The sequence below is a fragment of the Leishmania panamensis genome (assembly GCF_000755165.1).
Source record: "Leishmania panamensis strain MHOM/PA/94/PSC-1 chromosome 22 sequence".
Taxonomy (NCBI): Eukaryota; Euglenozoa; class Kinetoplastea; order Trypanosomatida; family Trypanosomatidae; genus Leishmania; species Leishmania panamensis.
Window position 1 is genome coordinate 548817 of NC_025868.1, and position 26162 is coordinate 574978.

At 54.2% G+C, this 26162-nt stretch overlaps 10 protein-coding genes and 1 pseudogene across 10 annotated transcripts, besides 2 other annotated features; 6 read left to right on the plus strand and 5 right to left on the minus strand.

The window, feature by feature from the left end:
- Positions 1-622: 622 nt before the first annotated feature.
- Positions 623-2137, minus strand: LPMP_221320 (hypothetical protein; the record flags this gene model as incomplete). Its single annotated transcript, XM_010700832.1, has 1 exon — positions 623-2137. The coding sequence occupies one exon, from the start codon at positions 2135-2137 to the stop codon at positions 623-625; it is 1515 nt and encodes a 504-aa protein (XP_010699134.1).
- Positions 2138-2871: 734 nt separating this feature from the next.
- CYP6 (cyclophilin 6, putative) lies at positions 2872-3561 on the minus strand (the record flags this gene model as incomplete). Its single annotated transcript, XM_010700833.1, has 1 exon — positions 2872-3561. The coding sequence occupies one exon, from the start codon at positions 3559-3561 to the stop codon at positions 2872-2874; it is 690 nt and encodes a 229-aa protein (XP_010699135.1).
- Positions 3562-4197: 636 nt separating this feature from the next.
- Positions 4198-4615: a repeat region.
- Positions 4616-5333: 718 nt separating this feature from the next.
- Positions 5334-5972, minus strand: LPMP_221340 (i/6 autoantigen-like protein; the record flags this gene model as incomplete). The annotated part of the gene is made up of 1 exon (XM_010700834.1): positions 5334-5972. One exon carries the CDS (start codon positions 5970-5972, stop codon positions 5334-5336), a length of 639 nt encoding a protein of 212 aa, XP_010699136.1.
- Positions 5973-6416: 444 nt separating this feature from the next.
- LPMP_221350 (hypothetical protein) lies at positions 6417-7754 on the minus strand (the record flags this gene model as incomplete). Its single annotated transcript, XM_010700835.1, has 1 exon — positions 6417-7754. One exon carries the CDS (start codon positions 7752-7754, stop codon positions 6417-6419), a length of 1338 nt encoding a protein of 445 aa, XP_010699137.1.
- A 355-nt stretch (positions 7755-8109) lies between these two features.
- On the minus strand, positions 8110-8856 carry LPMP_221360 (mitochondrial glycoprotein, putative; the record flags this gene model as incomplete). The annotated part of the gene is made up of 1 exon (XM_010700836.1): positions 8110-8856. One exon carries the CDS (start codon positions 8854-8856, stop codon positions 8110-8112), a length of 747 nt encoding a protein of 248 aa, XP_010699138.1.
- Positions 8857-13572: 4716 nt separating this feature from the next.
- Positions 13573-14259, plus strand: LPMP_221370 (hypothetical protein; the record flags this gene model as incomplete). Its single annotated transcript, XM_010700837.1, has 1 exon — positions 13573-14259. The coding sequence occupies one exon, from the start codon at positions 13573-13575 to the stop codon at positions 14257-14259; it is 687 nt and encodes a 228-aa protein (XP_010699139.1).
- Positions 14260-15002: 743 nt separating this feature from the next.
- LPMP_221380 (Serine-threonin protein phosphatase, putative) lies at positions 15003-16088 on the plus strand (the record flags this gene model as incomplete). Its single annotated transcript, XM_010700838.1, has 1 exon — positions 15003-16088. The coding sequence occupies one exon, from the start codon at positions 15003-15005 to the stop codon at positions 16086-16088; it is 1086 nt and encodes a 361-aa protein (XP_010699140.1).
- Positions 16089-16827: 739 nt separating this feature from the next.
- LPMP_221390 (ATP-dependent DEAD/H RNA helicase, putative) lies at positions 16828-20079 on the plus strand (the record flags this gene model as incomplete). The annotated part of the gene is made up of 1 exon (XM_010700839.1): positions 16828-20079. One exon carries the CDS (start codon positions 16828-16830, stop codon positions 20077-20079), a length of 3252 nt encoding a protein of 1083 aa, XP_010699141.1.
- Positions 20080-20976: 897 nt separating this feature from the next.
- LPMP_221400 lies at positions 20977-22379 on the plus strand (annotated as a pseudogene).
- A 610-nt stretch (positions 22380-22989) lies between these two features.
- Positions 22990-23387: a repeat region.
- Positions 23388-23963: 576 nt separating this feature from the next.
- LPMP_221410 (60S ribosomal protein L14, putative) lies at positions 23964-24491 on the plus strand (the record flags this gene model as incomplete). Its single annotated transcript, XM_010700840.1, has 1 exon — positions 23964-24491. One exon carries the CDS (start codon positions 23964-23966, stop codon positions 24489-24491), a length of 528 nt encoding a protein of 175 aa, XP_010699142.1.
- A 575-nt stretch (positions 24492-25066) lies between these two features.
- LPMP_221420 (dephospho-CoA kinase, putative) lies at positions 25067-25801 on the plus strand (the record flags this gene model as incomplete). Its single annotated transcript, XM_010700841.1, has 1 exon — positions 25067-25801. The coding sequence occupies one exon, from the start codon at positions 25067-25069 to the stop codon at positions 25799-25801; it is 735 nt and encodes a 244-aa protein (XP_010699143.1).
- Between the last annotated feature and the right edge of the window lie 361 nt (positions 25802-26162).

A 26162-nucleotide genomic window follows, 5' to 3' on the forward strand; every position in this document is an offset into this window, starting at 1 on the left:
AGGCAAAGGGAGCACGATGACCAATAAAAAAAAGGAAGAAACAACACGGGGGGTGAGATGTCCAATCCATTTAAAAAGAGAACAAAAAAAAGATCCCCTTTAGTGGAAGATAGATGCCGCTACTGATGCTGTGGGTGTAGAAAAGGGGGAGGCGGTGGAAAATGGGGAACTGTGTTTGTTGCCGCATTCGTGTGCACAAGCCCTGCCGGATTCCGTTCGTTTGTAGCTTCAATATGTCACTGTGGGCTACCCTCCGGCACAGTCCTTTTTTCTCTCGTGCACTTGATATTTTCCCGTAGATGCGCACAGCTTCCACATTTACACATATATATATATATGTGTGTCACAGAAATAAAGCTGACCTCTTCCTAGGGTAAATAAACCCTTCAGATTGAAGCCCATACCATCATCCCGTCTAGTGCGCTTGGTGAAATAAGACACATAGAGAGAAAAGGAGGAAAAGGAAGCATAGCAAATAAAATAATAATAAGAGTAGTTCAAAAAGAAAAGGAGAATAGGAAAGGTGTGCAGGAGTATGATCCTACGCACAGCCTCTCAGTGCATCGGCAAAGACAGACACGCACGTGTGCGCATGCAAAGCACGCACAGCGCACCCTCGCAGCTATATGAGAACTGTGTAGGGGTTCAGGCGGTACACACCAGCGCGCACAAAGTCCACGCCAGGAATGCTGTACGGCATGGTGTTGGCTGCACCGTTGTACCCGTAGTACTCCGCAGCGGTAGCCACTGTTGCGGGGTGCATCTCCTGGTCGGACTGGTAGGGAGGAAGCGTGGTGCTCGTCTTGTGGTAGCTCGAGCCTGAGTGACTCAACTGGGTGGCGGCAGAGCACAGCAGACCGGTAACACTGCGCGCCATGTCCCTGTGAACTTCCTCCCTGGGATCCAAACCTTTGCCCTTGGCGTTGATCAAGGGCGCAGTAGCGGGTGCAGCAGCAAAAAATGGGGCTGATGGGATCTCCACAACAATCGTCCCACGTGGCATGTGCTTTTGATGCGCCCCCCCGTTGTACCGCATCGACACCTCCGACTGGAGCGCCTTCTCGCGGTCCTTCGGCACCAGCCACACACCCTCCACGCCGTTCACAGAGTCAAAGAAGAGGCGATGGTGCGCATCGAGCATTCGCTTCACAGTGGCCTCGTCGTTGATTGTGGGCCACGCGCAGCCCTTACCACGCTGTGTGTGAGTGTTGCGGCGGTTCTCCACTGAAACCAGCGCACCAGTCGAAGCGTTGAAGACCGTATTCACCAACCAACGCACCATGGGCACCGTCCCAGTGCGGCGCAGCTGGCCGAGGAAGAGGCGCTGACCGTTCTGTGGGCGAGGCTGCTGGCAGCGATTGTTGCCGCACACGGTTCCCTGTGCGTTGAAAAGGCAGCAGTGCGGACACGGCCACGGTGTTTGGTGCTGCGGGGCCAGCTCTGCCTCGATCTCCATCTCGTTGCTGTCGAGATCCTCTAGGCAGGGGATGAAGATGGCCGGCACCTTGCTCTGCGGCATGCGGGCAACCGTGACCCGCGGAAGCGACTGGCGGAAATGGAAACGGCTCACACCGCGAACCTGCATCGCAGCTTCCCACGGCAAGAAACTGAAGATGTTCTCCCAGATGTCCTCGTTGTGAGTGAAGTACGTGTTGGTACGGCACGGAGTCGTGAGCTGCGAAGCGAAGCAGGTAGCGATGACCTCCTCCTCGTCACCGTCGTTGTCGAAGTTCTCACTGGCATCAAAGTCCACGATGGAGGAGGAAATGCCATCGGAGATGTCCATAAACGGCACATGCTTGTCAGACGACGCAGACGAGTAGTACGAAGAAGAGTAGTTCTCGTTCTTCAGCGACGGGCGCCCGCGGAAGCTGTGCGAATCGGCCACCAGCTCGGTACTCAGCACGCTATCCTGAATGTTGACCATGCCGGTAATCGTCTGAGCAGCGAGAATCAGCATCAGAAGACTAATCTCCTGGTTCAGCATGCGCTTGCTGGAGCGCTGCGGTGGCACGCAACCGCGGGCACCCATCGTCAGCGATCCCTCGGCGTTTCTGTACGACGAACCCCCACGGACTCCCTTGCCAGGCGGGTCCTCCATAACTGTCGCGTTCGCCTTCATTCTCTTTTGCAGCATTTTGGCTCGGTGGACGTGAGTGTGAAAAGGACGAAGAGGCGAAAAATGAAAATTGGTAGGTTGGTAGCTCCAGGCTATTTTTCCTTTATTGCTGCTGCACTGCAGCAGAAGGGGATCCAGAAGCCGTCAGATGCACAAGAGAAATGAGGGAAAGGTACCCCTTTGAAAAAGGGGTGAGGTGAAGAGAAAAGAGGAAAGGTGTGGTGGAACAATTTTTTTGTTTTTGCAGGGAAGCGGACTTGTTTGCTTCAGACGGTGGCCAAATGATGAGCGTAAGAGAGTGAAGGGTAGTGAAGGAAAAGGAGAGTAAAGTGATGGGGGAGGAAGGAGCGAAAAGACCTGCAAGAAAGAAGCAGGCAAGTGTGCAGGTATGTGATTGCGCACGAGAAAGGAAGAGGAAAGAAAGGATGCAGGAGAAAAAAGTGATGCAGAGGGTATTGAGCGTGATGAAGCTGCACACGCCCAGGTTGCAACTGAATTCCTGTAGGGGACCAGATGCGGGATTATGGGTCTCAATGCGGAGCGCATGCAAACTGCCCTGCTTTCAAACGTGACAGACACTGTCATTTACACTATTTTGCTGTAATCTGAGAGAGTGATTAAACGGTGATTTTCGTCTTACGCCTCTCGTTGTGGACAGCGTCAGTACTCTCGTGTACCAGTAGATCAACAGCGAGACATACACGATACACAATGAGAGCTCTGGCTCGCAGCTTTTCCCACCATCCTTGGGGTCAGTACCGCGGTTGAATTAAGTCGAGAACTTCCTTGCCAGGCATCGCATGCTGCGCGCGCTCGCCCCGTAGGGCCTCCTGCGTCTCCTCTGCCATGTAGCCGCCACTCTGCCCACAGTCAGAGATCCAGGCACGACTCACGGGAGTCCCACAGCGCGAGCCACACAACTTCACTACTTGGTTGATAATCTCCCAGCCTCCCAACACCTGTCCCACGACGACAAACTTTCGATCAAGCTGCTCATTGCGTCCCAGGTTGAAGAAAAACTGGGATCCGTTTTGGTTCGGCCCACTGTGTGCCATGCCGACAGTCCCGGGCAAGTGCTTCCCAGCCTTTCCCTCAAAAGACTCATCCGAAAATGGATATCCGAAGACGCTAACATTGCTGCGGCCGTCCTTGGTGAGAATGTCACCGCCTTGCATGACAAACCCTGGAATAATACGATGAAACGGAATTCCCTTGTAGTACAGCAGGCACTGACCATATCCACGCTCGCCGGTGCACAGCGAGCGGAAGTTCTCGCTTGTTTTTGGAACAACATCCCTAAACAGCTCCACCGACACGCGGCCGAGCGCGTCCCCTTCGGCAGTGATGTCAAAGTACACCACTGGGTTAGCCGCTACGGGGGTGTACGGCATGTAGAGCGCCGCGCGATTCGACTGAAGCGCTGCACGCGAGAGACGCCACATGTCTCAAGTCTATTCCTTTGCCTTTTTTCCTTTGTCGGTGCACACAGCACGGAGAGCAAGAGGCCAGGCCTTGCCTGATGAAACGGATCTGGCGTGAAATGTGACGCGTCGCCGCACTTTGTGAAGCCCTCACTCGTTCCATTAATGAAGAGAGGAAGCGTGAGGGCGAGGACCGACAAAAGAGAGAAAAAAAGAAGCAGGCCATCATAGCACCAGGGGAGTAGAAGAACAACCCGAAATTTGCCAATGTAAGCGCATCGCTCGCAGAGAGAGGAACTATGGCTGCCACTGCAGTGGGTGGGGTTGATCTCCGTCAAACTCTGATTCCCTTTACTAGCGCGAGCATAGAATAGGAGCCCCAGCCTTATTAGCGCACTCTCAAGCCAGAACTGTAGAATGGTCAAAGGAACGGCAGTTGACGAGAGGAGCGCATTTGTCACCCACAGTTGACAGCGCGCCAGAAGAAAGGTGTACGTTCCTCTTTTTGTGTATGATTTTAGTGTCATTGCCTTCAATTATCATCAAGAGCGCGCGGGTGTTGGTGGGGTAGCGTGATTCTATCCATTTCACCTACTCATTTAACCTTGAGGAACCACCGTGAAAATATATATTCTTTTCCTCAACCCGTTCTTCTGTCACGAGCACATCAGCAAAGATACGCAGACAACAACAGCTTACCTACCTCTATCGCACCACAGCTATGTCAAGGAGCACGGTCGGCCAGCACCGTCTGGCATCGTTTAGTTCATTCCAATTCCACTGCACACAGCGCAGCCTAGGCTCCAGGATTACGCTCAACATCACCGCAACGCAGCAAAGGCAGGAAAGCAGTAGGCTGATGCGTATATTCGCTGAATCGTCGACACCATCCGCAGTGAAGTGGTACAAAAGTCATCATGACGGCACGCCTCTTCGGCAAAGCGCCAGTCTACACCTGTCCGCCGGCACCAGGAGTCCGCAACCGTACCCGGGGGCAGGCTGCAGGCATTTGGTTTCCCCACGGAGTGGGAACTAGGCCCTGATAGCACGTACTGAGGTGATCGGCATCATCAGGAGCCGTGAAGAAAGAAAAACACAAAGATCGTACAGGAAGATGGAAAAGATACTAACTCGCTGCATCGCCCTTTTTCTCGGTTGTACTGCTTCTGTTAGTATGCCTTTCCTTCAAAGAAAGGGCTGTAACGTACGTGCCCATCCTTGGAGAAAATGAACAGACAAAAGAGCCAAGATACGATGAAAAAGCGAGCAAGAAAAAAAGAAGAGTACATCAATCAATCAATCAGTAGATACCAGCTGCGGATCGATTTTTTGTATATGTGTGCGCATGTCAGCCTCCCACTCATTTCTTTGAATTATCGCACAAGCGCTGCAATCCAAATCCTAATTCACCACTCGGCCCTAAACGGAAGGTGGAAAAAACAACACAACTCCACACCACAACATCTGAAATCCGTGCGATAACACTCCCTCTAGTGTGTGGGTGTGTGTGTGTGTGTGCTGATGGTGGTAATTGCTTTTGGGAGTCACTCTGCCAATTAATTGTGTGCCTTCGAACGCGGAGATTCGTCAGCAATCTCGTCAACTTTCCTCCGTGTCGTAAGGCGTTTCACTTGCCTTGAACGCGCACTGATCGCAGAAACCTCCACAAACAACATACAAGACAGCACAACAGCACTTGTTCTTCGAGTGAACTCGTCACCACGGTGGTGGCGCTTCGAGCTCGTCATGTCAGCGTTCACTGCGAGCGTGTACAGGTGGATAAGGAAGCGCCTTTAGCAGCACGCAAAAACCTTCTTCTCTTTCCTCCTCCGTGTACTGGACTCTTTATTTGACTTAACCACCTTCTTCTGCGGCTTCGGCTCCGACCTCGGCCTCTGCGAAATCACTTTCTCCGCTTTCTCCGCATTGGCGGCCTCCTCCTGGCGACGCCTGGACTCCTCTGCGTCCAGCCTGCGGCGCTCCGCAAGGCAGCACACACCCTCCTTGCCGTAAAGAGCCCGCATTAAGGCCGTGGTGGTGATAGCCCCTTTGTTATGAGTGTCTAGGGTGGTAAAGAGAGCCTCCACCTCCTCGTCGAGGAGGCCATCTTCCTTCGACTTTAGCTTGTTCATCATCTCCTCCAGGGAACCGCGCGTGAGAACACCAGACGGGGCCGCCACAACGACATACTTTGCCATCTCCTGAGCCGATATGAAGGATGATGTGTTACGGTCGCAGAAGTCGGAAAACTCGTGGGCAGTCATCTGCCCAGGATATGTGGTCTTGGAAACAGCCTCGTCAATCGTAGGCGATGTCAGGCAGTAGCCAGCCTCAAGAGCGGCCACCGTGATCATGTGACGAGGTAACACCTCTACCCCATCCTCTCGGGTGACCTGGCGCTTCTTGAAAGCATCCTCTGGAGAGATCAGCATCGTTCCTGGCAATGAAAATGGGCAAGAGCGTAATGGTAAAAAAAAAAAAAATGAGGTGCAGAAATGAGATTCGTCTTTTTTCGTCTGTTCTGAGAAAAACTCTGATCGTTGTGTGATAGCCGGCGAGAGTGAAAGAAGATGGGTTACAGAAAGAGTAGACTGCAAGTTGTGAACAGCCATCATCCTGTGAAATGAGGGAACAGTGCCTTACTATCGATATTCTTCGGAGACAAAAAAATATGATAGCGGTTACAAAAGCTGAGGCCTCGACGCAGCAGCGACGTCGTCACCCTTACCTAAGAACTAGCAGAGCGGTCAATAAAAAATAAAAGCGTGCTTGAGTCCTTGAAATGAATTGAAACGAGATAGCTACATATGCTTTTTTCTTTTTGGCTCGCTACGACACATTTCGAGCTAAGAGTGTGCTTTAATTACGCAGAAGAGCTAAAGAGGTTCCGCTGAGCGGGAGGTTGAAATGTGGCCACCAAAATCACCAACGCGCCTGAAAACAGAACCCATTTCGTTTGACGAAGGATTCATCTTACTGGGATACAGCTTGTTCTTGAAAATGGCCCAGTCAAACTCATTGTCGAAAGACCGCCCGCTTCCATGCAACAGCCCTCGGGCCTGTTGTCCCTTCGAACGGACAATGCTGGTGCTCAAAGGTGAAGCTGATGAAGCAGCAAGTTTGGTGCTCGCAAGCTTTTCTCGCACTGCTCTCAAATCAGCATTGTCAGCAAACAATTCGAGGCCTTTTTCAACTATTCTGCCGGCGCGATCGAATTCCTCCTGATAAGCAGCTGCGGTTGCCCACAAGACATATCCACGGCCACAACTTTTTCTACTCGACACCGGTTGTGGTTCCAAAAGAGCAGCTTGCCTTCCATGAAACTCCGCTTCTTTGTAATGACCACCAAGGATGGCGGCCGTTGATGCATTAGAATGCACGACTGCGTCAATGTCGTCATCGTGAGAAAAGTTCAACAAGCTAGAAAGAAGAGAAAGGGCACTGTCGTAGTCCTCTTTCAAAACACAGCCTTCTGAAAACGTGGTCAGTAATCGAATCAGTTTTTTTTCATCGTCAGAAGTGCTAGACTTGGGTGAAACGTATGAGCCTACAGCTTCGCGGATTGTCTCCGAAATCTGCCCTTCTAAATTATCGATCTTTTCAGAGACGCCACTGGACCTGGGAAGAGTAAGGAGCTCATCAAAAGCAAAGCGTGCCAATCGCCGGTGCGGAGTACTGCCGCACAGTCTCAGCGACTCCCTGTACTCGAACAAGTCGTCCTTAAGACGTTCACGCAAGGAAGCTGACCCGAGCGCTGCCCGCAGCGCGAGGGAAGGAACGCGAACGTTCAGCTGCCTTTCAAATTTAGCTAACGGCGCTGCGAAACTGGAGACTCCGCTTTCAATGCTCCGATATCCCCTTGTGTTTTCTCTGCGCGGTACCTCTTCAAGGTATTTGAGAAGTTCCGAGGTTGCATCCGCGAGCTCCTCGTACGGATTCCGAACGAAGCATTTCAGCCACTCTTCAACTTCGATGGGGACGTGCTGTTGCTGATATTCCGCTAAGAATTCAGAGAGACGAAACGGTCGCTCAAGCCCGGTGGGAAGGCACCCAAGCGTCCACCAATACTTCATAACGTAAGGCCCTGGTCCATGGGGACCTGCAAAGCGGTAAAGGTACATGGTGGGATTCAGCGACATGTGCTTCTGGTGCTTTGATCCAGGGGTCCAGCCACCACGCTGGTAGCTGAGCGTGACATTTCGGCGGCGTAGCATTCTTCTGTGACTAGTGATTCTGCCTGGAAAATATAGAGGTGGAGCAAATTAGAAAAGAAATCGTGGTGAATCAGAAAAGTTTGGAAAAAGAGTGGTGGGCTCTGTCCTCGAGCAGTACGCACGTTGGTTGCGCCAACCACTTAGTCAAGAATGAGCCGCCCCTTTCATCCCACTTCAGGAGGCGATGCGGTTGGAAAAGACACAAAACTGCTCACTCACCACGCGCTTCTTGCATCTCGGCGCATGGCCATCCATAGTAAGCAGTTCTCAGCTTACAACCTCCTCTGAAAGGTCAAAAGCTCACAACGATAAAAAGATAGTGCTCTTTGGTGATGCATAAAAGAGAAGTGCTTCTCTAATCAGAGAACTTTCGGAGGAGTCGCAGCCAGTTGATATACTCTTCCTGCTCAAAGTAGAAGGCTTGATCCATGACAAACTCAGCAAAGGCATTGTTTACTCCTCGCTCATCCAGGTAGTCAAGAATTTCGTCGGAAAGGTCGTCATCGAGTTCGCTAAGCATCGGCCCTGCATATTTGGACGCGCGCCGGCGGCGTGCATCCCCAGTGGTGATGCACGCATCTTTTTTTGCGGCAGCAGTGTAATTTCTGCCGTAGCACGACTTTGCATTCTCAAATGCCTCTTCGGAGGGGTGTATTGTGAGCCCATCCATCACAAGCTCCAAGTCAATGGAGGTGAGGCTGAATTCAAGTCCTCCTGTGGGATACCTTTTCTTGCGCATGAACAAGCCAAAGTTAAGGTACTCTTGCTCTTCGCGCTCGCCGTTGTCCATGCGATACGTTCCTTCGTATTCTTTCGTTTCCATCAAAGTTATGATATGTAACTCCTCAGATCCGCATTGGCGAATTTCAACATTTTTGAATAAATCGAAACGGTTTGAGCCAGATTCGTGTTGCAGCTTCCACCCAAGAGGAAGAAGTGGCCGAGGTGGAAGAAAATCGCGAATTCCCTCCTCACGCTCCTCGCGCATCGTTAGCTGATACAGCTTTCTATGTCGCCTGGGTTCACTCCGCGCCGGCAGGTCTGCTTTACCAGCGGCAGCGTTCCGAAGGGTGTCCCCAAAGGAAACCCGGAATCCCGACATCACTGTGTAGCGGCGCACCATTGTACAGAATCCTCGTTGCTTCTCATATATGTGACTATATGTGTGATACATATCAGATTTAGGAGCGGCGCGAAGGAGAACAATGTGCCTGTATGTTTCAACTTCTTTTCTTTGCCTTTAACACAGCAGAAAAATAGAAGTCTCAAAAGCTTTGGCGCGGAGCATTTACATGAATTGCCTCGATGTCCACTTTCCGTGGCAATTGCCAGGCATCAACCCACAGTCCCTGCGCCTGCGCATGGTGAATCTAGGGTAATCACACGAACCCCTGCGGCAAGAGACTCAAAAATGACAATGTTCTGGAAAACAGAATGCCGTTTGCTCAATTTTCACTTAAATTTTCCTTGAAGCACCTTTAGCGCCACACCCTCTGAAAGTCTTAAAGGTGCGGCGAGCGGCGTTGCTTTTGGACCGCCCGGCTTCCGCCGCCGCGCTTGCCGTTTTCTGGCTGCGCCCTGCGTCCCCCCCACCCCCCACCCCTGGGGGAAGCACCGGCGTCCGAACCCGCGGCAGGACTAGGTGGTGGAGAACGCCTTACAGGGTGCGGGGCTGTCTCCGCACGCGCCCAAGCCGAGGCGACGCCGTTTCACACGGACCTCCTGCCCACCCACCAGGGGGACGCACGGCCGCAGAACGAACGCGCAAGCCTCTCCCACTAGCGGGGGCCCGCCACCATGCGCATGCACCGCGTGATTTTGTAACCCCTGAAAGTTACTTTGGGCGATTCCACGGTGTGGGCATGTTTCTGGAAACCCGGGGGTCCTGCGAGGATTTCTTGGCGCCCCATTTCCCGCTGACGGCGCAACTTGAAAAGCCGCAGCCTTTTCCTGTGACGAACCGCGCCAACGAAAACGTTTGGCCCAGCCTCCCACAGCGCAGAAAAGTCGACTGGAGTGGGGGTGTTCGCCGCAACGAACTCCCGGCAACCCCGCCTCCCCAAACGAGCCAGGCCCCCCGCCAACAGGCCAAGCGGGGACACCAGAAGATCGACCACCACAAGCGGAAGCGACGCGAGCATCCCCTAGCCACAACCGCCATTTACCAAGCAGTGCCCCTTTAAGGAAGGAGCGAGGACCAACGACCCAGACAGGATTGACCCTTTGTGGGACATAAAGACCTTTAGAAGTCGCTTCCACCGCGGCCATGCTGGCCACCTCGTGGAAAGGAATCCCTACGCGTGTGCGCACGCAAACCGGAGGCGAATTCTCCATCTGGCCCACACCAATGATAGTAGGCAGGAACAGATTTCGCTCTCAACTGAAGAGGTTCGGCACAAAGGACCCCCACCTAAGGGGATTGGCCATTAGCCGCGCGAAGAAGAGCCGCGTATCCCCCGGCACAGCCACCGAAATCGGAAGGACGAGCTTCGGAAGATCCCTGGGCCTTGCAAAGCCCTCCGCTCTGCAATTGCTACAAAGGGGGCCGCAGCCCTCCGTTATAGCTCCTTTTGCGTTCGTGCCAAAAGGTTTTGGAGGCAGGACGGCGGCGACTGAACGGCGCCCGGTGACACCAGCGCCGCCACAAAGCAGTGGGGCGTGGAACCTTGGAGAGATCCCGCGGGGCGTCCGTGGACGCGATATGTTTTGCAATAACAAAGTCGTATTCCACCACAATGCGTGAATGGCCTAAAGGCGGATCGGTGCCAATAGACACATCCTGCGCTCAAGCGCGGCGCGGGGGTTGGTGTGGGGGGGTGGGTGCCTCGCGTGGGTGCGTTGGGTGGGCCCGTTCCACGCAGGCTGCCTGGCAACAAAGCCACTCACCCCCACCCGCCCGCCGGCGAGAAACGGGGCGTTGGCGGTAGGGGGGAAAGAGCGGCCGGTTGAAAAACCCAGCTTCGACGAACCTGGATAGCTTGCAGGGCATGGACCGTCTTCGATACACTTTGATTTGCAGGGCAAAGGTGCCGGGTTCCAACAGCCCCGGTTCCTCATCACGGGCGGGGGGGGGGAACCAGCGGCAAGCCGGTGAAAACGGATGCGCCCGCCGATCAGGTTGGATTTGGCCGCACCCCGCATTTCCCCCCATCCGGCGGCTTGGGGCCACCGTGGCCAGGGAGAAACCGCCCCACATCGTGCGGCGAGGGTCAAAATCGGCGGTTTTCAACACGACACAACGGCATCCCGCACAGCCCCACTTGCTTTTGGGCATGCGTCGCATTGGTGTTTTGTTTGGCTCGGGTGCCCGGTTGAAGACCAAGAGGCTTGGGATTCTTTTTGCCACCGAACAGTGAAACAGGGACCCGCGCCCTCCGAGGCAAAGTGGGTCGAACACTTTCTCTTCGTCCGTGTGGCTCGGGGTGTGCGAAACAGGGCTTCGCCTTTTTGCGGATTTATCTGCATGCCGCCGTATTTCGATCGCGCTTCCACTTTTCCAAGGACCTTGTTGCCGATCCTTACGTCAGAATTCCGCCCGCGAGATGGAATGGTAATGGTCAGGTCCTCTGCGTACATGCCAAACTGTGCGTAAGGAAATCAGGCTACCAGCAACTCTGGGAGGGCGGTGGCTTGCAGGGGGGATTGTTGTGGTGCAAGAACGGTGCCTTGGGGCCACCAGCCTTTAGGGCACACTGTTTGCCTAATCGGTTTCCAAGCTTTGCTTGCGCATAGCGGTGTGCAAGGAAGTTTCGGAGCCAGTGCTTCAAGCGGCTGCCGGGGAAACTCTGTGGTTTCTTCGCGAGAATCGGGGGATCCACACTGTTGAAGGCTTTGCTAGAATCCACCAGGATTATTAACGTCTGCATTGCTCGGTGGGTTGCCTGCTGCTCCCTTCCTTGGCGCTTGCCGATCATCACGTGGTAATGAATATTTCTATGCATCTCGACCGTGTCCGTGGTCCTGAAAGCACCGTTTTCGTGGCGCAGTCACGCCCATGCGCATGTTGGCGTAGATGAGAGTGCTGCGCATGAAATAAGCGCGCTAACCCCATGTGCCGCATAAGTCTGGGGACATCAGAGGTGGGACCAATTGGCCGGTACGGCAGAGGTTGTTCTTGTGGCTTCCAAGGTTTTCGTGGCGGTGAAACGTACGCGTTCTTTCGCTGTTGGGGAACAAGGTGGGCGATCCACATCCAGTTAACGGGAGCTGAAAGGTGCACTTTGGCCTTATGAGGAAGGTGGTGCAGCGCCTACTTGGGGATGCCATCCTGCCCGGCTCTCTCCAAGACGAGCCAGGGCTCCCTCGGGCCCTTTGCCCGGGAACAGGCTGTCTGTTCCCTCCCGCCTGTTTGTCTTCATTCAATTTGCTGTCAAGCCATACCCCGGCGGGGGGGAAAGAAAAGAGCGAACGCGCGTGCTTGGCGCGTCTTCGGCGGAAAAAAGGTGGGGGTGGCGGTGGGTTTGGTGCTCCCTTTTGGGTCAGGGGGCCGGGCGGGGGGGTGGGGTGGTGTGGCCGCCTCCGGAATGGGGGAGGGCGTGGGCCCCGGAGACACCATGGCCCGGATGGGATAAACAGTTGGCGGCGATGATGAACAAGTCAGGGGCTTGGGGTTTGCGCAAGCAAGCGGTGCTTGCAACTAATGGTGTATTCAGGGCGACCGTCAGCAGTGGGTGGCGCCTGATGGACAGGAGGAAAAGTTTGTGCAGCGCGCACCGCTCCCAGCACCGACCATGGGGCGGGGTGGCCGGGATCGGCTTTTGACATCCGTCAGCGCCAGGTGTCCTTTCGGGCTTTCCTGATGACGTTATTTCCCTCATGCTAGCGTAATTGGTGTGTGCGCAAGGTGTGGTGGTTCGAGTTAGCATGGTGGGCTGTTGTGCATCTGCGCCTTGCTCGTGGGAGGTGTCCGTCCCGGCGGTCCACCGCACGAGCCCACAAGTTTGACAGCCATGTGGACAACTGCGCTTGATAGTGCGCAGGAAGGCGGGGTTGGACGATGCTTTGTGCTCGTCCAAAGTGGCTTTTCCCAACGGCCTCACAGCTTTTGGTGCTTCACCAAAATGGCCTCAATTTGCCCCTTTCCGGCTGTAAAATGGTCTGGGGAATGTTCTGCTTGACGGGCTAAGTGGGGTTCCACGAAACAGGGCGACCGCATAAGTAGGAAACTTGCGCTTTCTATCATCGTGGCGGTTGGTACGCCAGCTGGCCGCCATGACCCCTGGGGAAACGCCGGGTCCGGTGTGCCTGCTTCCCCTCGCTGAAATACGCGGGGTTTCGGGTGCGCCCTCCGGCATGAGGCCCGCGCCCCTCGTGGGGGGCAAACCGCCTAGCGGCGCCTGGCTGTTTGGGGGCCTCCGGGGTTGTTTGTGGGCCGGGGGTAGGGTTCCCGCTTGGCGGCGTGGGGGCGCCCGGGTCCCCCCGCGCCGGCCGCGGCAGGCCCCCGGCCGGCGGCCCCCCGCTCCTCGGCGCCGAAGGACCCCCCGAGGCCGCGCGGCACGCCCCGGGACGAAAATATCGCGCGCCGCCCCCCCCTGTTTCCGCAGGCGCTGGAAAAGGTTGTGGGCTATGGCGCCCTCCGGGTGTTGGGGGGGCTTTGCGAGAGCCACGCAGGTCGCTAACCTTCCCCAGGCCGTTCGCGTTTGCGCGCGCCTCCGTAAAAGGGGAAGGGTTCGGTTCAGTTCCTCCGCGCAGAGCTAGTGGCGTTTTTAACCGGGGGGCTGCGGCTCGCTGAAACAACTCCGCGCCTCAGGGGGGTGGCCCTCTTTCCGATTTGTCCCGCTGTGCAAGCGTCAGCGCTTTTCTTTCCCATTAAGGGGTAATGGCCCCCAGCGCCGCGAAGAAGTGGCCCACATTTCTTTTGGAGAAGCACACGTCGCTGAATCCCACCATGTACCTTTACCGCTTTGCAGGTCCCCATGGACCAGGGCCTTACGTTATGAAGTATTGGTGGACGCTTGGGTGCCTTCCCACCGGGCTTGGGCGACCGTTTCGTCTCTCTGAATTCTTAGCGGAATATCAGCAACAGCACGTCCCCATCGAAGTTGAAGAGTGGCTGAAATGCTTCGTTCGGAATCCGTACGAGGAGCTCGCGGATGCAACCTCGGAACTTCTCAAATACCTTGAAGAGGTACCGCGCAGAGAAAACACAAGGGGATATCGGAGCATTGAAAGCGGAGTCTCCAGTTTCGCAGCGCCGTTAGCTAAATTTGAAAGGCAGCTGAACGTTCGCGTTCCTTCCCTCGCGCTGCGGGCAGCGCTCGGGTCAGCTTCCTTGCGTGAACGTCTTAAGGACGACTTGTTCGAGTACAGGGAGTCGCTGAGACTGTGCGGCAGTACTCCGCACCGGCGATTGGCACGCTTTGCTTTTGATGAGCTCCTTACTCTTCCCAGGTCCAGTGGCGACCCTGGAAGCTATAATGGGCCGGGTCGGCAAAGGCGGGCGCGGGGGGCGTCGGGGGCGGCGGCGGTTTCCGGGCCCCCCCGGCGTTTCCCGCGTTCGTTCTAGCTGATCCGATCCTGCGGCGCGTGGGAAGCGATGAGGCAGAAGGGGCCTCCCGTGATCGTTTTCAGAGTTGCATATGTTGCGGTCGTGGAATCAAGAAATGCTAAGGTAATACCGTGGGAAAGGTTTGTCGGGATGATGGGTTGGGTTTTTAATGAGCGGGGTGGGGGGCTTGCATCGCGAGGGAAGTCGGTTCCGGAGGTGGAACGACCTTTCTACCTTTGATGGCGGGAGCGGCCGACCTTTCAGGCCTGACATGTGAAGACAGAGACATTCACTGTTCAACGGGCATCGTGTTGGTTATATTTTAGCGAGGTGGCCGCCAGCCCGAAAACGGATTGGGCCACTTCAAACCACAAGGCGCTGTGGGATGACATTGTGCTCCTTCGACAATTATCTTGGTATCTTCGCACTCTTGAGAAGCTAACTGTGCCCAACTGCTTCGTAGAGGTGCTAACGGCAGTCATGAGTTTTATGTGGTGTGCGCGAACGCTTCTGCCTCACTGAGGGTTTAGAAAGCGACGAGGATGCTATGTTCCTTTTAGCTGACGTCGTGGTGCCGTTCAGTGGGAACGTAAGACGTCATTTCGGGCTCCTAGAGAAGTTGCGTGCGGTACCACTCTTCCCATGGGGCAAATCAAAACCCAGTATCCACAATCCTCACCTTTCTCTTTCTCTTTCTAGTGCTTCGCCACTCTTCTAGACTCGGACGAAATGATAACCCAGTGGGTGGCGGGACCACGAAAATGAGGAACTATGTTCTTCGGGTAGTCCGTTGCTATGGTGCTTTGCTCGTATCATTTTCTCTACTTCTAGTATCATTTCCCGTCCACTGCGAGAGGAAGCTAGTGGAGGTTCACCGAATCATTGCAGTTGGTGATGTTCATGGCGATGCTGACAATTTTCTCAAAATTCTCCGTATTGCAAATCTGATTGAGGACAGCGCGGCCGGGGCCTCGGATGTGCTCGATAGCCCACCGCGTTGGAAGTATTCCTCGAGCCAAATAAGTGACACAACCGTGAGAACGACTCTTGTTCAAGTTGGTGATTTGATCGATCGTGGAGAGCAGGACCTGGAGACTCTGAACATTGCCATCTCTCTTCAGGAACAAACAGCGCAATCAGGTTCGCAAGACAAGGTTGTGCTGCTCATAGGAAATCACGAGCTTTTGAATCTTCAAGGGCATTACCATTACGTCAACGAGAAGAACCATGGTGGCTTTATGAGCAAAGCACTTCGCGCAGAAGGAATGAAGGTAACGGGGGTGTTTGGGAAGTACATTGTAGATAATTTTAAGGTTGCGCATATTGATGAAGGAGTTTTGTTTGTTCACGGTGGTATCGAAACGGGAATGAACATCAAAGACGTTGATGCGCTCAACGAAGATGTTCGTAGTGCTTTGCGTCAAAACATCTTTCGGCACTCATTCCTGAGAAGCAGCGGCCCTCTCTGGACGAGGAAAATGATTATGGCAAGCATGAGCGACGAGTGCGCTGATGTGGAGGCGGCGCTGAAGCAGCTCAACGCATCACGCGTTGTTGTTGGCCACACTCCGCAGGAGTCGGGCCACATTGGGCAGTATTGTGGCGGGCAGGTCCTCGCTATCGATGTCGGCATAAGTCGATGGATGTACGACAGGGCTGTGGCGCTAGAACTTGTGTTTTTGAAGTACACGGACAGCCTTACTGGCTCCAGCTCCTCTAATTTCGTTGTCAGTGAGCTACGTGAAGGTGTTTCGGGGTTTTGCTACACATGTGTGGAGGCAAGGGACGACACTGATTCACCCAGAGGTGGTGGCTCTGTTGAGAAGGATACTTACGACGACTTGTAATTATATTCTTCTACAATTCATTAATTCAAGACCATGAAAAAAAATTCACATTTCTTTGGGCTTTGTGCTGTCGACCTATGCGTTGGTGCGCACTCCAAGCCTATACCACTCCTATGGCAAATGCAACAGTGTTTCTTAAAGAAAAGAGACATTTCAATCCTTTCGATCTTTGAGAGAAAGAGCCACTAAACATGTGTTCAGAGGGCGGAAAGCGAGAGACTCATTGCCCCCAAACAATATTACCATTCGATAATGCTTTTGCCTCTCTTTCAGATCTGCGCGTTCATTTTTTTTTTTTTCACACAATAGTCTCTTGCCATACATTGTCCAACTGCTAATGTTTTCCGGTGGACATCACAAGAAAGGCAGGTCTCGCATGCCCTGGAATAACAGCCAGCAACATGATGTAACTACACAAGAAAACAGTGAACAGCTGCCGGGCAAGGAAGGTATCAGTGGCGACTACCGAGGTGGCAGAGGAAGAGGCCGTCTTCCTTTTAACAGTAGGTGGAGCGTGCAGAGAAATGATAAATTCTCTGGATATCATGACAATCGAGTCGGTATCAACCCGTCGGTACCGCAAAGAGAAATGGAAAAGTCAAACGGTTCCACAGTTGACAAAAACAACCCCTCAACATGGCGGAGGAAGGACTTTCACGAGTTTGTGAAAGCCTTCGTCGATGAGAAGGATACCAACGAGCTTTCGTTCCCCTCCACTCTGACGCCTGCTCAGCGAAATATGGTACATCGAATTGCAATGTCATTTAACCTTGATCACAAATCCAGTGGAGAGGGTACCAACCGGGTGTTAAAGCTGACAAAAATCAGCGCAACAATTGATGCACTGAGGCGGCAGCAAGACGCGGCTGAAATCGGGGTTCGGCTTAAGACCATCGATGGGTATCAAGGGGCACAACAACTCGAGCACGACCACCTTTCTGGAAGCGATATTCTCTCGCTTGCCGAAAGACTCAAACTACACAAAAGCACAATGACTGCTGAAATCAAGGTTGCTGCAAATGAGCTAGCCACAACGAGGAGGCCTTTTCGAGTTCGTCAGGGAGGACTCGTCGCAGCGCCTCGGCTTAGCCGACCAATCAACCTCGCACAAATAAATCAGTTTCGTATGTCACTACCAGCGTATCGATACGGCCCGCAGATTATTCGAGCGGTTCAGGAAAATTCTGTAATTGTTGTTTGCGGAGACACTGGTTGCGGTAAAACCACACAAATTCCGCAGCTGCTCTACGACGCTGGGATTTTCGACAAGCACCATGACGTCATCTGTACGCAGCCTCGTCGAATCAGCGCACTCTCTGTTGCTCAGCGTGTTGCGATGGAACGAGGTGAGGCCTGTGGAAACAGCTGTGGGTACGTTATTCGTTTTGAGAACATGACAAGTGCGAATTCGAGAATTATTTATCAAACTACAGGTATTCTGTTGCGCCGCCTCCACTCTGAACCGGAGCTGCAAGGTGTGGCATGTGTCGTCGTCGATGAGGTGCACGAGCGCGATATCGAAACAGACTTTTGTCTGCTCTTATTGCGCGATAGACTGCGTGCACAGAAGGAGCATCCAGACAGATACCCAGTCCAGCTCAAGGTTGTAGTGATGTCAGCAACAGTGCAGATTGACGCGCTTGTGTCGTACTTTTCCGGCTACAATAGCGATCGCGATATCCCGCTCATTACAATCCCTGGCTCACTGTTTCCAGTGAGGGAGTTTTTCTTGGAGGATGTCTTGCACCAAGTGGGCGCCGCGGCGTCCGCTGCACCGGCGATGAGGCTGGTTTCGAACTTGAAGCGAGGGACGCAGCGGGGTGCCGAAACGTCAGTGGTAGAGGGTAATGCGGGGCTCTACGAGCAGCTAAAGGCGGCGGTGTTCGACAGCTTTGACCGGGATGTGGAGGGACTGGTTCCTTACGATCTTGTGTGTGATTTAATCAAGAAGATTCATGACGAGTCTCATTCTCGCGCAGAGAGCATTTTGGTGTTCTTGCCAGGGTGGGGAGCAATTTCCTCCATTGCCAGTCGACTCAGGCGCTCACATTTTGCTAGAGAGCTCTCTATCTTGCTGCTACACTCTACTCTTACGACCGCGGAGCAGCAGCGCGTTTTTGAGCGGCCACCAAAACACTACCGCAAAGTTGTGCTCGCCACTAGCATCGCTGAGACAAGTATTACTATTGACGACATCGTCTACGTTATTGATAGCGGTCTTGTGAAGGGGTCATCATACGACCCTATGGGGAACACCAGCGCTCTCAAGGCGACTCTGATCGGCAAGGCAAACGGGGTGCAACGACGGGGCCGCGCTGGGCGCTGCCAGCCTGGAGTGTGCTACCATTTGCTTCCCAAGGCGGTGTACGATGACTTGCCTGATTTCCTTCCCCCCGAAATTGTTCGGTCTCCTCTCGAGGAGGTGTGCTTGCAGCTGAAGGCCATAGAGTCGAGCCAGAACTGTGCGGAGGTACTAACGCGGGCGATGAGTGCGCCGTCCACGGAGGCGATAGAGCATGCAGTGCATTTTTTGACGGACATGGGTGCGTTTACTGCCGAGGAGAAGATGACTAACCTGGGCAGGGCTCTGGCAGAGCTCCCAACGCACCCACTGTTGGGCAAGATGCTCTTCACAGCTGCTTGCTTTGGCGTCCTAGACACCATCGCAACGATTGCGGCCGGCCTTTCGGTAAAGACCCCGTTCATTCGCCCTCAGGCCTTTGAGAAGAACGCCGCGAGGGAGAACCTGCTTCGCATCGACAACAACGTTCTGTCAGATCACTTTTGCGTGGTAACCCTTTTCACAGGCTGGATTCGCAGTGGCCGGAGTTCGCAGTACGCGGCTTCACACTTTGCTGACAACAGCACGCTGCGTTCGCTGGAACGGACGAAGCAGCAGTTCATCAGATTGGTGCTTCACTCGTCCTTTGCAAAAGGGATTGCTTCTCCGGAGACTTACTTGTCGCGGTACGCAAGCAACAAGGGGCTTGTTAGGCTTGTTCTCCTCTGGTCTCTGTACCCGCGCATCGCCACCATTGAATACCGCGCCAACCGGGACAAGCAGAACCCTCAGGTGTTCTGCTGGGACAACAAGGCCGCGGTTTTCTCCACGAATTCGGTGCTGGCGTTCTACAAACGTAAAGACTTTTGTGCAAATTCCTTTATAGCATACTACGATCGCATGAACCTTGAGGCGATGCTGAGCGTTTTTGACGCAACAGCGGTGTCCCCCATCGACGTTGCGCTGTGTCTGCGCCAGCTCACAGTGCGGCCACTGCTTGAGGTGCCGGCGCTCTTCTTGCAGGACACTGAGAGCAAACTGGCCCCAGCGGTATACCTAAATGTGGACAGCTTGCAAAACAAAGAGAGCTACGCGGCGATGTTTTTTGATGGCGACAAGAAGTTGTACGTGGCACCGAAGGAGGTGGTCAGCGTCCTTCAAACCACGCGAGAGTGCTTGGATTTCTTCCTCGCCACGTGCATCAAAAGTGTACGCGCCAATAAGTTCCCAGATTCCTTGGTACATATTTTGGCGCAGATCGTGGGATACTCCATCACTGGCTTCGATGCCCCTGTCACCACCGTGGCTGGGGCAGCTCACATTGATCCTAGTATCCAACAAATGCAGCTGACCAGTGAGCATCTACCCGCGTTCGCCCGTCGGCAAGGGCATGATGACATGGACTCGGATGACTCTGACGATGAGGCGCCGTTCATCCGAGATGACGATGACGACACCTACCTAGAAAACTTGACCGCAGACCAAAAGGCATCAGTGACGGCCGCCTACGGTGACTTGGCGGTGTTCCGCTACGACGATGTTGCAATACTCTTGCACGCGGCCAAGAAGGCGGAGGGCTTATCAGCCGTACCTGAGGAGAAAGCGGAGGGAAAGGAGGTGAATGCCGCTGGCGGCGATGAGGAAGACGAGGAGGACGGAGACGAGGTCATCGCTGTTAACCTGAATCTGGCTGAGATGTCAGTTCTGTAAGACAAGTTAGTGCCTCTCGGATCGTGGGACATCTCTTGTCGTTCTTCAGTTGCGAAGGTAACCTAGTGGTAGGTGGGTGCTCTGGTGCTAATGCCACTCAGCCCAAGTAAGCACGCCATATTGTGCCAACTGCTTGTTGTGTTTTCGAATGTTCTGTCGTTCTTTTTTTTTCATTTCGCTCGCGATGCTTAGCTTTACAGTTGATTCATTCGTTATCTTTGCCTTTATATCCTGTACGTAAGGAGGCTGACTCTAATGCTTGGCCGCTTTTCTTTTCACCGTGTTGTCTTCAAGCGCACTCCCTTCGAAAGAAGAATTGTTCAATGTTAGAATAGGTCCTCGCTGCATGCGCGGATTCACCCACCTGGATTTGAGGCGAAGACATCTGTGCATACTCTCTCGTAATTCTACTTTGAGTACAAACACGACAAGGCGGGCTGCGTTCTTGAAAGAATGAGGAGTGGAGCAGACTAACCATGCCTAGGTTTGACGCAGTGGGTCTGCTGACCTCGTTTCCTCCGGGTCCATGAAAAAGTAGCAGCTCCGCGTATCTTGGGCGGATGTGCCGCGGAAGGTGACTGAAGGTTTCGAGGGGAATTGCAGATTCTTCTGACGCGCTACCGCTCGATGATTGGCTTGGCGCAGTGCGTGTGGAGGAGCAGTGTAGACAGTAGCCAAGGGTCACTGCTGCGTGTGTGTAAAAATGGGAAAATGGAACTACTGACACCAAAGCGGTTTCTTTCTTTTCTTCCTCTCTTCTGTGTACACTTGCCACTCGCGCTGCGGCACTCTCACGGGCACACGGTGCAATACTCATAGGCGCATACCAATTCACCTGGACTCACGGTCAGCAGTCGTACTATTTGTCATCTGGTGAGCCTCCACCCACCCGCCAGTATGCGTTGTGTGAGGAGGGTAGCGTTCATTGACAGGGGTGATCCAGGGACGCTGTGGAGTCACGACCTGAAGAAGCAGTGGTACTACAGTGACCTAGTCGCCGTCCGCGTGCACGATTCCAACGAGAAGGTGCTTGGGTCGACGATCCCGGATGTCTTTACCCTGGCATCAGAGGCAGGGCATTCTACAGTGTGTGTTTCCTGGATCAACGAAGACCCGGTGGCGAAGCCGATGTTGCCTGAGAAGGCACCTGAGGAGATGCCTAGGGCTGGTCGCCGGTGGGTGACTCGCGGGGTGAGGCTGCAATCGACGAAAGCGATCCGCCAGACCCTACGGCCTTCCAAGTAACGCCGGGGACCACAATGAATGGCTGCGACAATCCGGCCACTCCCCCAGGTGTTGTGGCCGCAGACTCTGAAGGCGCTGAACCGTACGCCACTTCTAATCCTCCGCGGCCTGAATTTCCTGTCGGAGGTGCCGCTGAGAGTAATTAGACTGTAGCTTCTGACGAGCCGACTTCTGTTGCTGCCTTAGCAACAACGGAGGCGGTGGCAGATCCACTAGTGCTTCGGACTTCTTTGTCGGTGGCGCCGGCATGCAGCGAGGCGCCCACTGGAGAGGACCTCAGTGCTACGTGCGCCCCGGCACCTGTGGCTCCGGTGGCACACAAGCCCAGCTTTAGCGGCTGCACCCCGATCAACATCGCTCAGGGTCCGAAGAGGTTGCCCCATTTTCAGGTCATTACGGTGTTTGGCACAAAGGTGACTGTGGGAAAGGCAAATGTGCAGCCAATCCTCGAGGCTGACGCGTCGGAATCACCCAATGTTCAACACTAGGCTGTGCTAATCACCCCTGCCAACAGAAATGCTAATAGTGCCAGCACGATTCACGCGGTACTGGAGTTCAGCGTTGTTGTTGGAACAACGGATATTGCTACTGTAGTTGCTTTAGCTTCCAGCGCTTCGTACGTTTTGATGTCCACGCCACTCTGCGCCAGTAGCACTTGTGGTTTTTCCACCCACACCTTCTACTTCCCCTCCAAGTTTCTTACTAGGAACGACGTCTACATTGTGACGAATGTGCTGTGCGTGGCGAGCTTTTCCGACAGCACTGTGCACTTGAAGATTGCCTTGCCGGAGGGCTTGAGCCGGATGCATGTACTTCCAGAGAAGAAAGCTGTCCTCAAAAGGCGCGGTGAGCGTGCCTACTTCACGTGCACGTGGGATGTGCTTAGTCCCTGCGTGGACACCGCTAACGGCAAGAATAGGGACTGGAAGTTGGCATCGGCTGGGTTTCACGTTTTGATCCGCGACGGCGCCGAAAGCAGGGCCCCTGTTGATATCGAACTGGCTCGTGAGACTCCGCCAACAGAGAGAGCGTGGGCCCATACATATTTTTTGTGAACCACGCCAAAATCACCAACAACTCGTGCAATGTCGGTGACGAGGCCATCTTGATGGACATTTTACCTATTTCACTCGTTACTCGTGCGAGGGTGTAGATGCCTACCGCGGCAAGGAGACTGTCAGTCGTCGCTGTAACTCTTTCAAGTACCAAGCCACTGCACTGAGAGGGAGAGTCGCTGGCCATTGCTTTTCTCTCAAGCAGTCTCAAAAATGTTCTACGAGAGGCAAAGCTGAATCGCAAAAAATTTTCCCCTTTCTTCCTGCGTGTTCACTTATCACGAGTTGCGATTTATTTTTCTTTATCTACCTAGGTTTCCTTATCCGCCCCTCTCAACTCGTCTCTTGGGCGAGCAGGGGGGAGGGAAGACCAGACACACACACACACGCACGGCACGTTCACCCGTGGTCTCTCCTCCTCGTTCCTACTTTCGATAGGTCATCGCAATGCTTTATTTTTTTTTCCGTTTCTGCTCAATGGCTGCTCGCTGAGGTTTCTGTGCTGTTGCCTTTTTCCGCTGTAGATGTAAGTCGTTTTGGTATGTTTGAGTATTGGCCTACCTGCGAAGGAGGCTATTCTCGTTGTCTTGTTTGTCATGCGCTAGTTTGGCCCTGGTGACGAGGCATGCCTCGGTGTGATATCTCAGGGCCCCGTACCCACTCTGTGGTGGAGGTGGACAGCCCCTAACCCTGCCAATGCCGAACCGACCCTGACGCTGACAGGGCCAGGCACCCACGACACAGCGAGAGGGGGGGGTAGCCAGAGACGTGTGCCGCTACTGACGCTGGCGGCCAGGTCCTGGACGGGGTTGCGTTGGAGGTGCCTGGGGCCGCGAACGCGCTTGTGGCGTCTGTATGGTAGGCGAAGTGTTGGGGTGCTCCGAATGCATCTCGCCTGACCCTCGCTGCCTACCGGTGGGCGGCCTGAGTTGCCCTGAGGGATGCTGTGCGTGGCAGCCGGCATGATAGGGAAGACTGCGCGGCCTCTTCGCGCCATCTGGTGAGCCCGCAGCAGGGGGTGGAGTTTGGGCTGTGTTGTATGACAGAATAGGCTGGTCGAAAGGCAATCGCTGGTGTAGCACTTCGTGTGTGACAGTGCTCGCAGCTGTTGTCTTGTGTTTCCACTTTCCCTGTGTGTTCTTTGGTGCTATTTTATGTTTGGTGGGTGTGTGCATTGCCACTTACGGCATTTTTGCTCACCTGCTGACGGATGCAATTATTGCACGTTTTATCACCGAAAAGGAAACGATGTTGGGGAGACCATAACGTATGGACTTTTATGGCACGCGGGAGTGCACTGTGAATCATGTATCTAGCCCTTTCACGAGTTCTGCCACTCTCTTCCTTGCAGGTTGCTTTCCAGACGCTGTCTTCATGTCAGCAGGTGCGTCAACTGATGCTTCGCTGCCTCCGCCTTTGCGGTCTCATCCGGTGCTCTGCTGTCCCTCACTATCTCCCTCCCCTCTGTGCTTCCCGTCCTCACTCTCCTCACTCTCCTCACACACACACACACACACACACACATGCACTGCTCCGCTCTCTCATTCGCCGTCTTGTCATGCGCAGGGTATTGCATTGTGCATAATGGTCAAGTCCCACTACATCCGCGCCGGGCGCATGGTGCGCATTCTGCGTGGCCCCCGCCAGGACCGCGTCGGTGTGATCGTTGACATTGTCGACGCGAACCGCGTGCTGGTGGAGAACCCAGAGGACGCGAAGATGTGGCGCCACGTGCAGAATCTGAAGAACGTGGAGCCGCTGAAGTACTGTGTGAGCGTCGGCCGCAACTGCAGCGCGAAGGCGCTGAAGGATGCGCTGGACTCGTCGAAGGTGCTGGAGAAGTACGCGAAGACGCGCACTGCTGCACGCGTGGAGGCGAAGAAGGCGTGCGCTGCGTCGACGGACTTCGAGCGCTACCAGCTGCGCGTAGCGCGTCGATCTCGCGCGTACTGGGCGCGCAAGGTGTTCGACGAGAAGGACGCGAAGACGCCCGTGTCTTGGCACAAGGTTGCGCTGAAGAGGATGCAGAAGAAGGCCTCAAAGATGGACTCGACCGAGGGCGCGAAGAGGCGCATGCAGAAGGCGATTGCTGCGCGCAAGGCGAAGAAGTAAGGCCATACCCTGACTCATCTTGTTTTGTCATTTTTCGCGACAGTCGGTGGCTACACCGCCGATCTGTCATTGGTTTATGTCTCTTGGATCTGAAAAGGGAAAAAATAGAACTTGTACTAGTGATTGACAGGGTCGCCAAAAGTGAGGAGTTGGGCCTCTCTGGATTCCTTGGGGTGTAAGAGGGTGGGCGGATGTGCAAGTGGTGTGGCGCATCTGTGCTTGATCCCGTGTGCTGTGGTGAGTGACGATCATGTGTTAGGTGCTGCCGAGACACATGTAGGAGCTGTCGATATAGGCGATGGACACCTACGAGTCCCGCAGTGCCTTTCTATCTTGTCTTTTGTCTCTGAGCTCTTCGCGCCCAAGTTGCACTTGTGACTGTATGATACAAACAGCGGTAAGTTTGGCACTCCTGTGAAGATGGCTGTTTCTGCGGTCCTTTCTCTTTCTCTTGCACGTCTTGTTTCGCGCCGCACAATCGCCTCCACATAGAGAGTAGTACTGCCACTACTGGCTGGGCAGAAGCACACATACACATACACTTATTATGGCCGAAAAGTAAAAGGAGAGACAACATGATTCTTATCGGTCTCACAGGCGGAATTGCCTGCGGCAAGTCAGCTGTGTCGAGGATACTCCGAGAGGAATTTCACATCGAAGTCATTGATGCCGACCTCATTGTGCGTGAGCTGCAGGCCCCCAATGCTGCGTGCACTCGACTCATTGCAGCGCGGTGGCCTCTCTGTGTGCATCCTGAGACTGGGGAGTTGAATCGCGCAGAATTAGGTAAAATCATATTCAGCGATGCACAGGCTCGACGGGCGCTAGGAAAGATAATGAACCCCATCATTTTCAGGGTCATCCTGAGGCGCATTGCCGCCGCGTGGTGGGGTGACCTTTGGCGCAGTGGTGCGACCTCATCGCCAGCCATCGTGGTGTTGGACGCGCCTACGTTGTTTGAAACCAAAACGTTCATGTACTTTATCAGCGCCTCTGTCGTGGTGAGTTGCTCAGAGGAGCGTCAGATCGAGCGACTGCGTAGCCGAAATGGATTCTCGAAAGAGGAGGCGCTGCAACGCATTGCCAGTCAGATGGCCCTCGAGACAAAGCGTCGGCTTGCTGACTACATTATTGAGAACGACTCTGCAGATGACTTTGACCAGCTTCGCGGATCTCTACGCGAGTGCGTTGCGTGGATGTCACGGCAGTCCAACAAGCGACTCACATGCATTTTTGTCACCGTGGCTGCTGCTGCGGCCGGTGTGGCGGCCGTCGTGGGCTATGTTGGCTACCGACTACTGCTGCCGTGAGGGGTTTGGTTTGGTGCTTTATCGCGTTTGTGTGGAGCCACCTACCCCTGTGTAGGGAAGGATGTTCCAGCTGTCATCAAAGAGACGATTTCGATCCCCGTTGGGCGGAGCTTGGAGAATAGTCTCTGCATTCGGCTACCTGGGTGCGCTCTCCCACATGCACGAACGAAAGCAAAGTTGAGCTCACTCACAAACACAACGCACCCCCCTTTTGTGGCTTTACAAGGGCAAACCTCAGTTTTCTCGCTGCGGTTCTGGCTCGACGCTGTGCTTGTAGTGTCATGTACGTGTCCGTAACGCGTGCGCGGCCCTTGGTGCAGTCAGTGTCACGAATAGAAAGGTAGTTATGACTGATGGTACC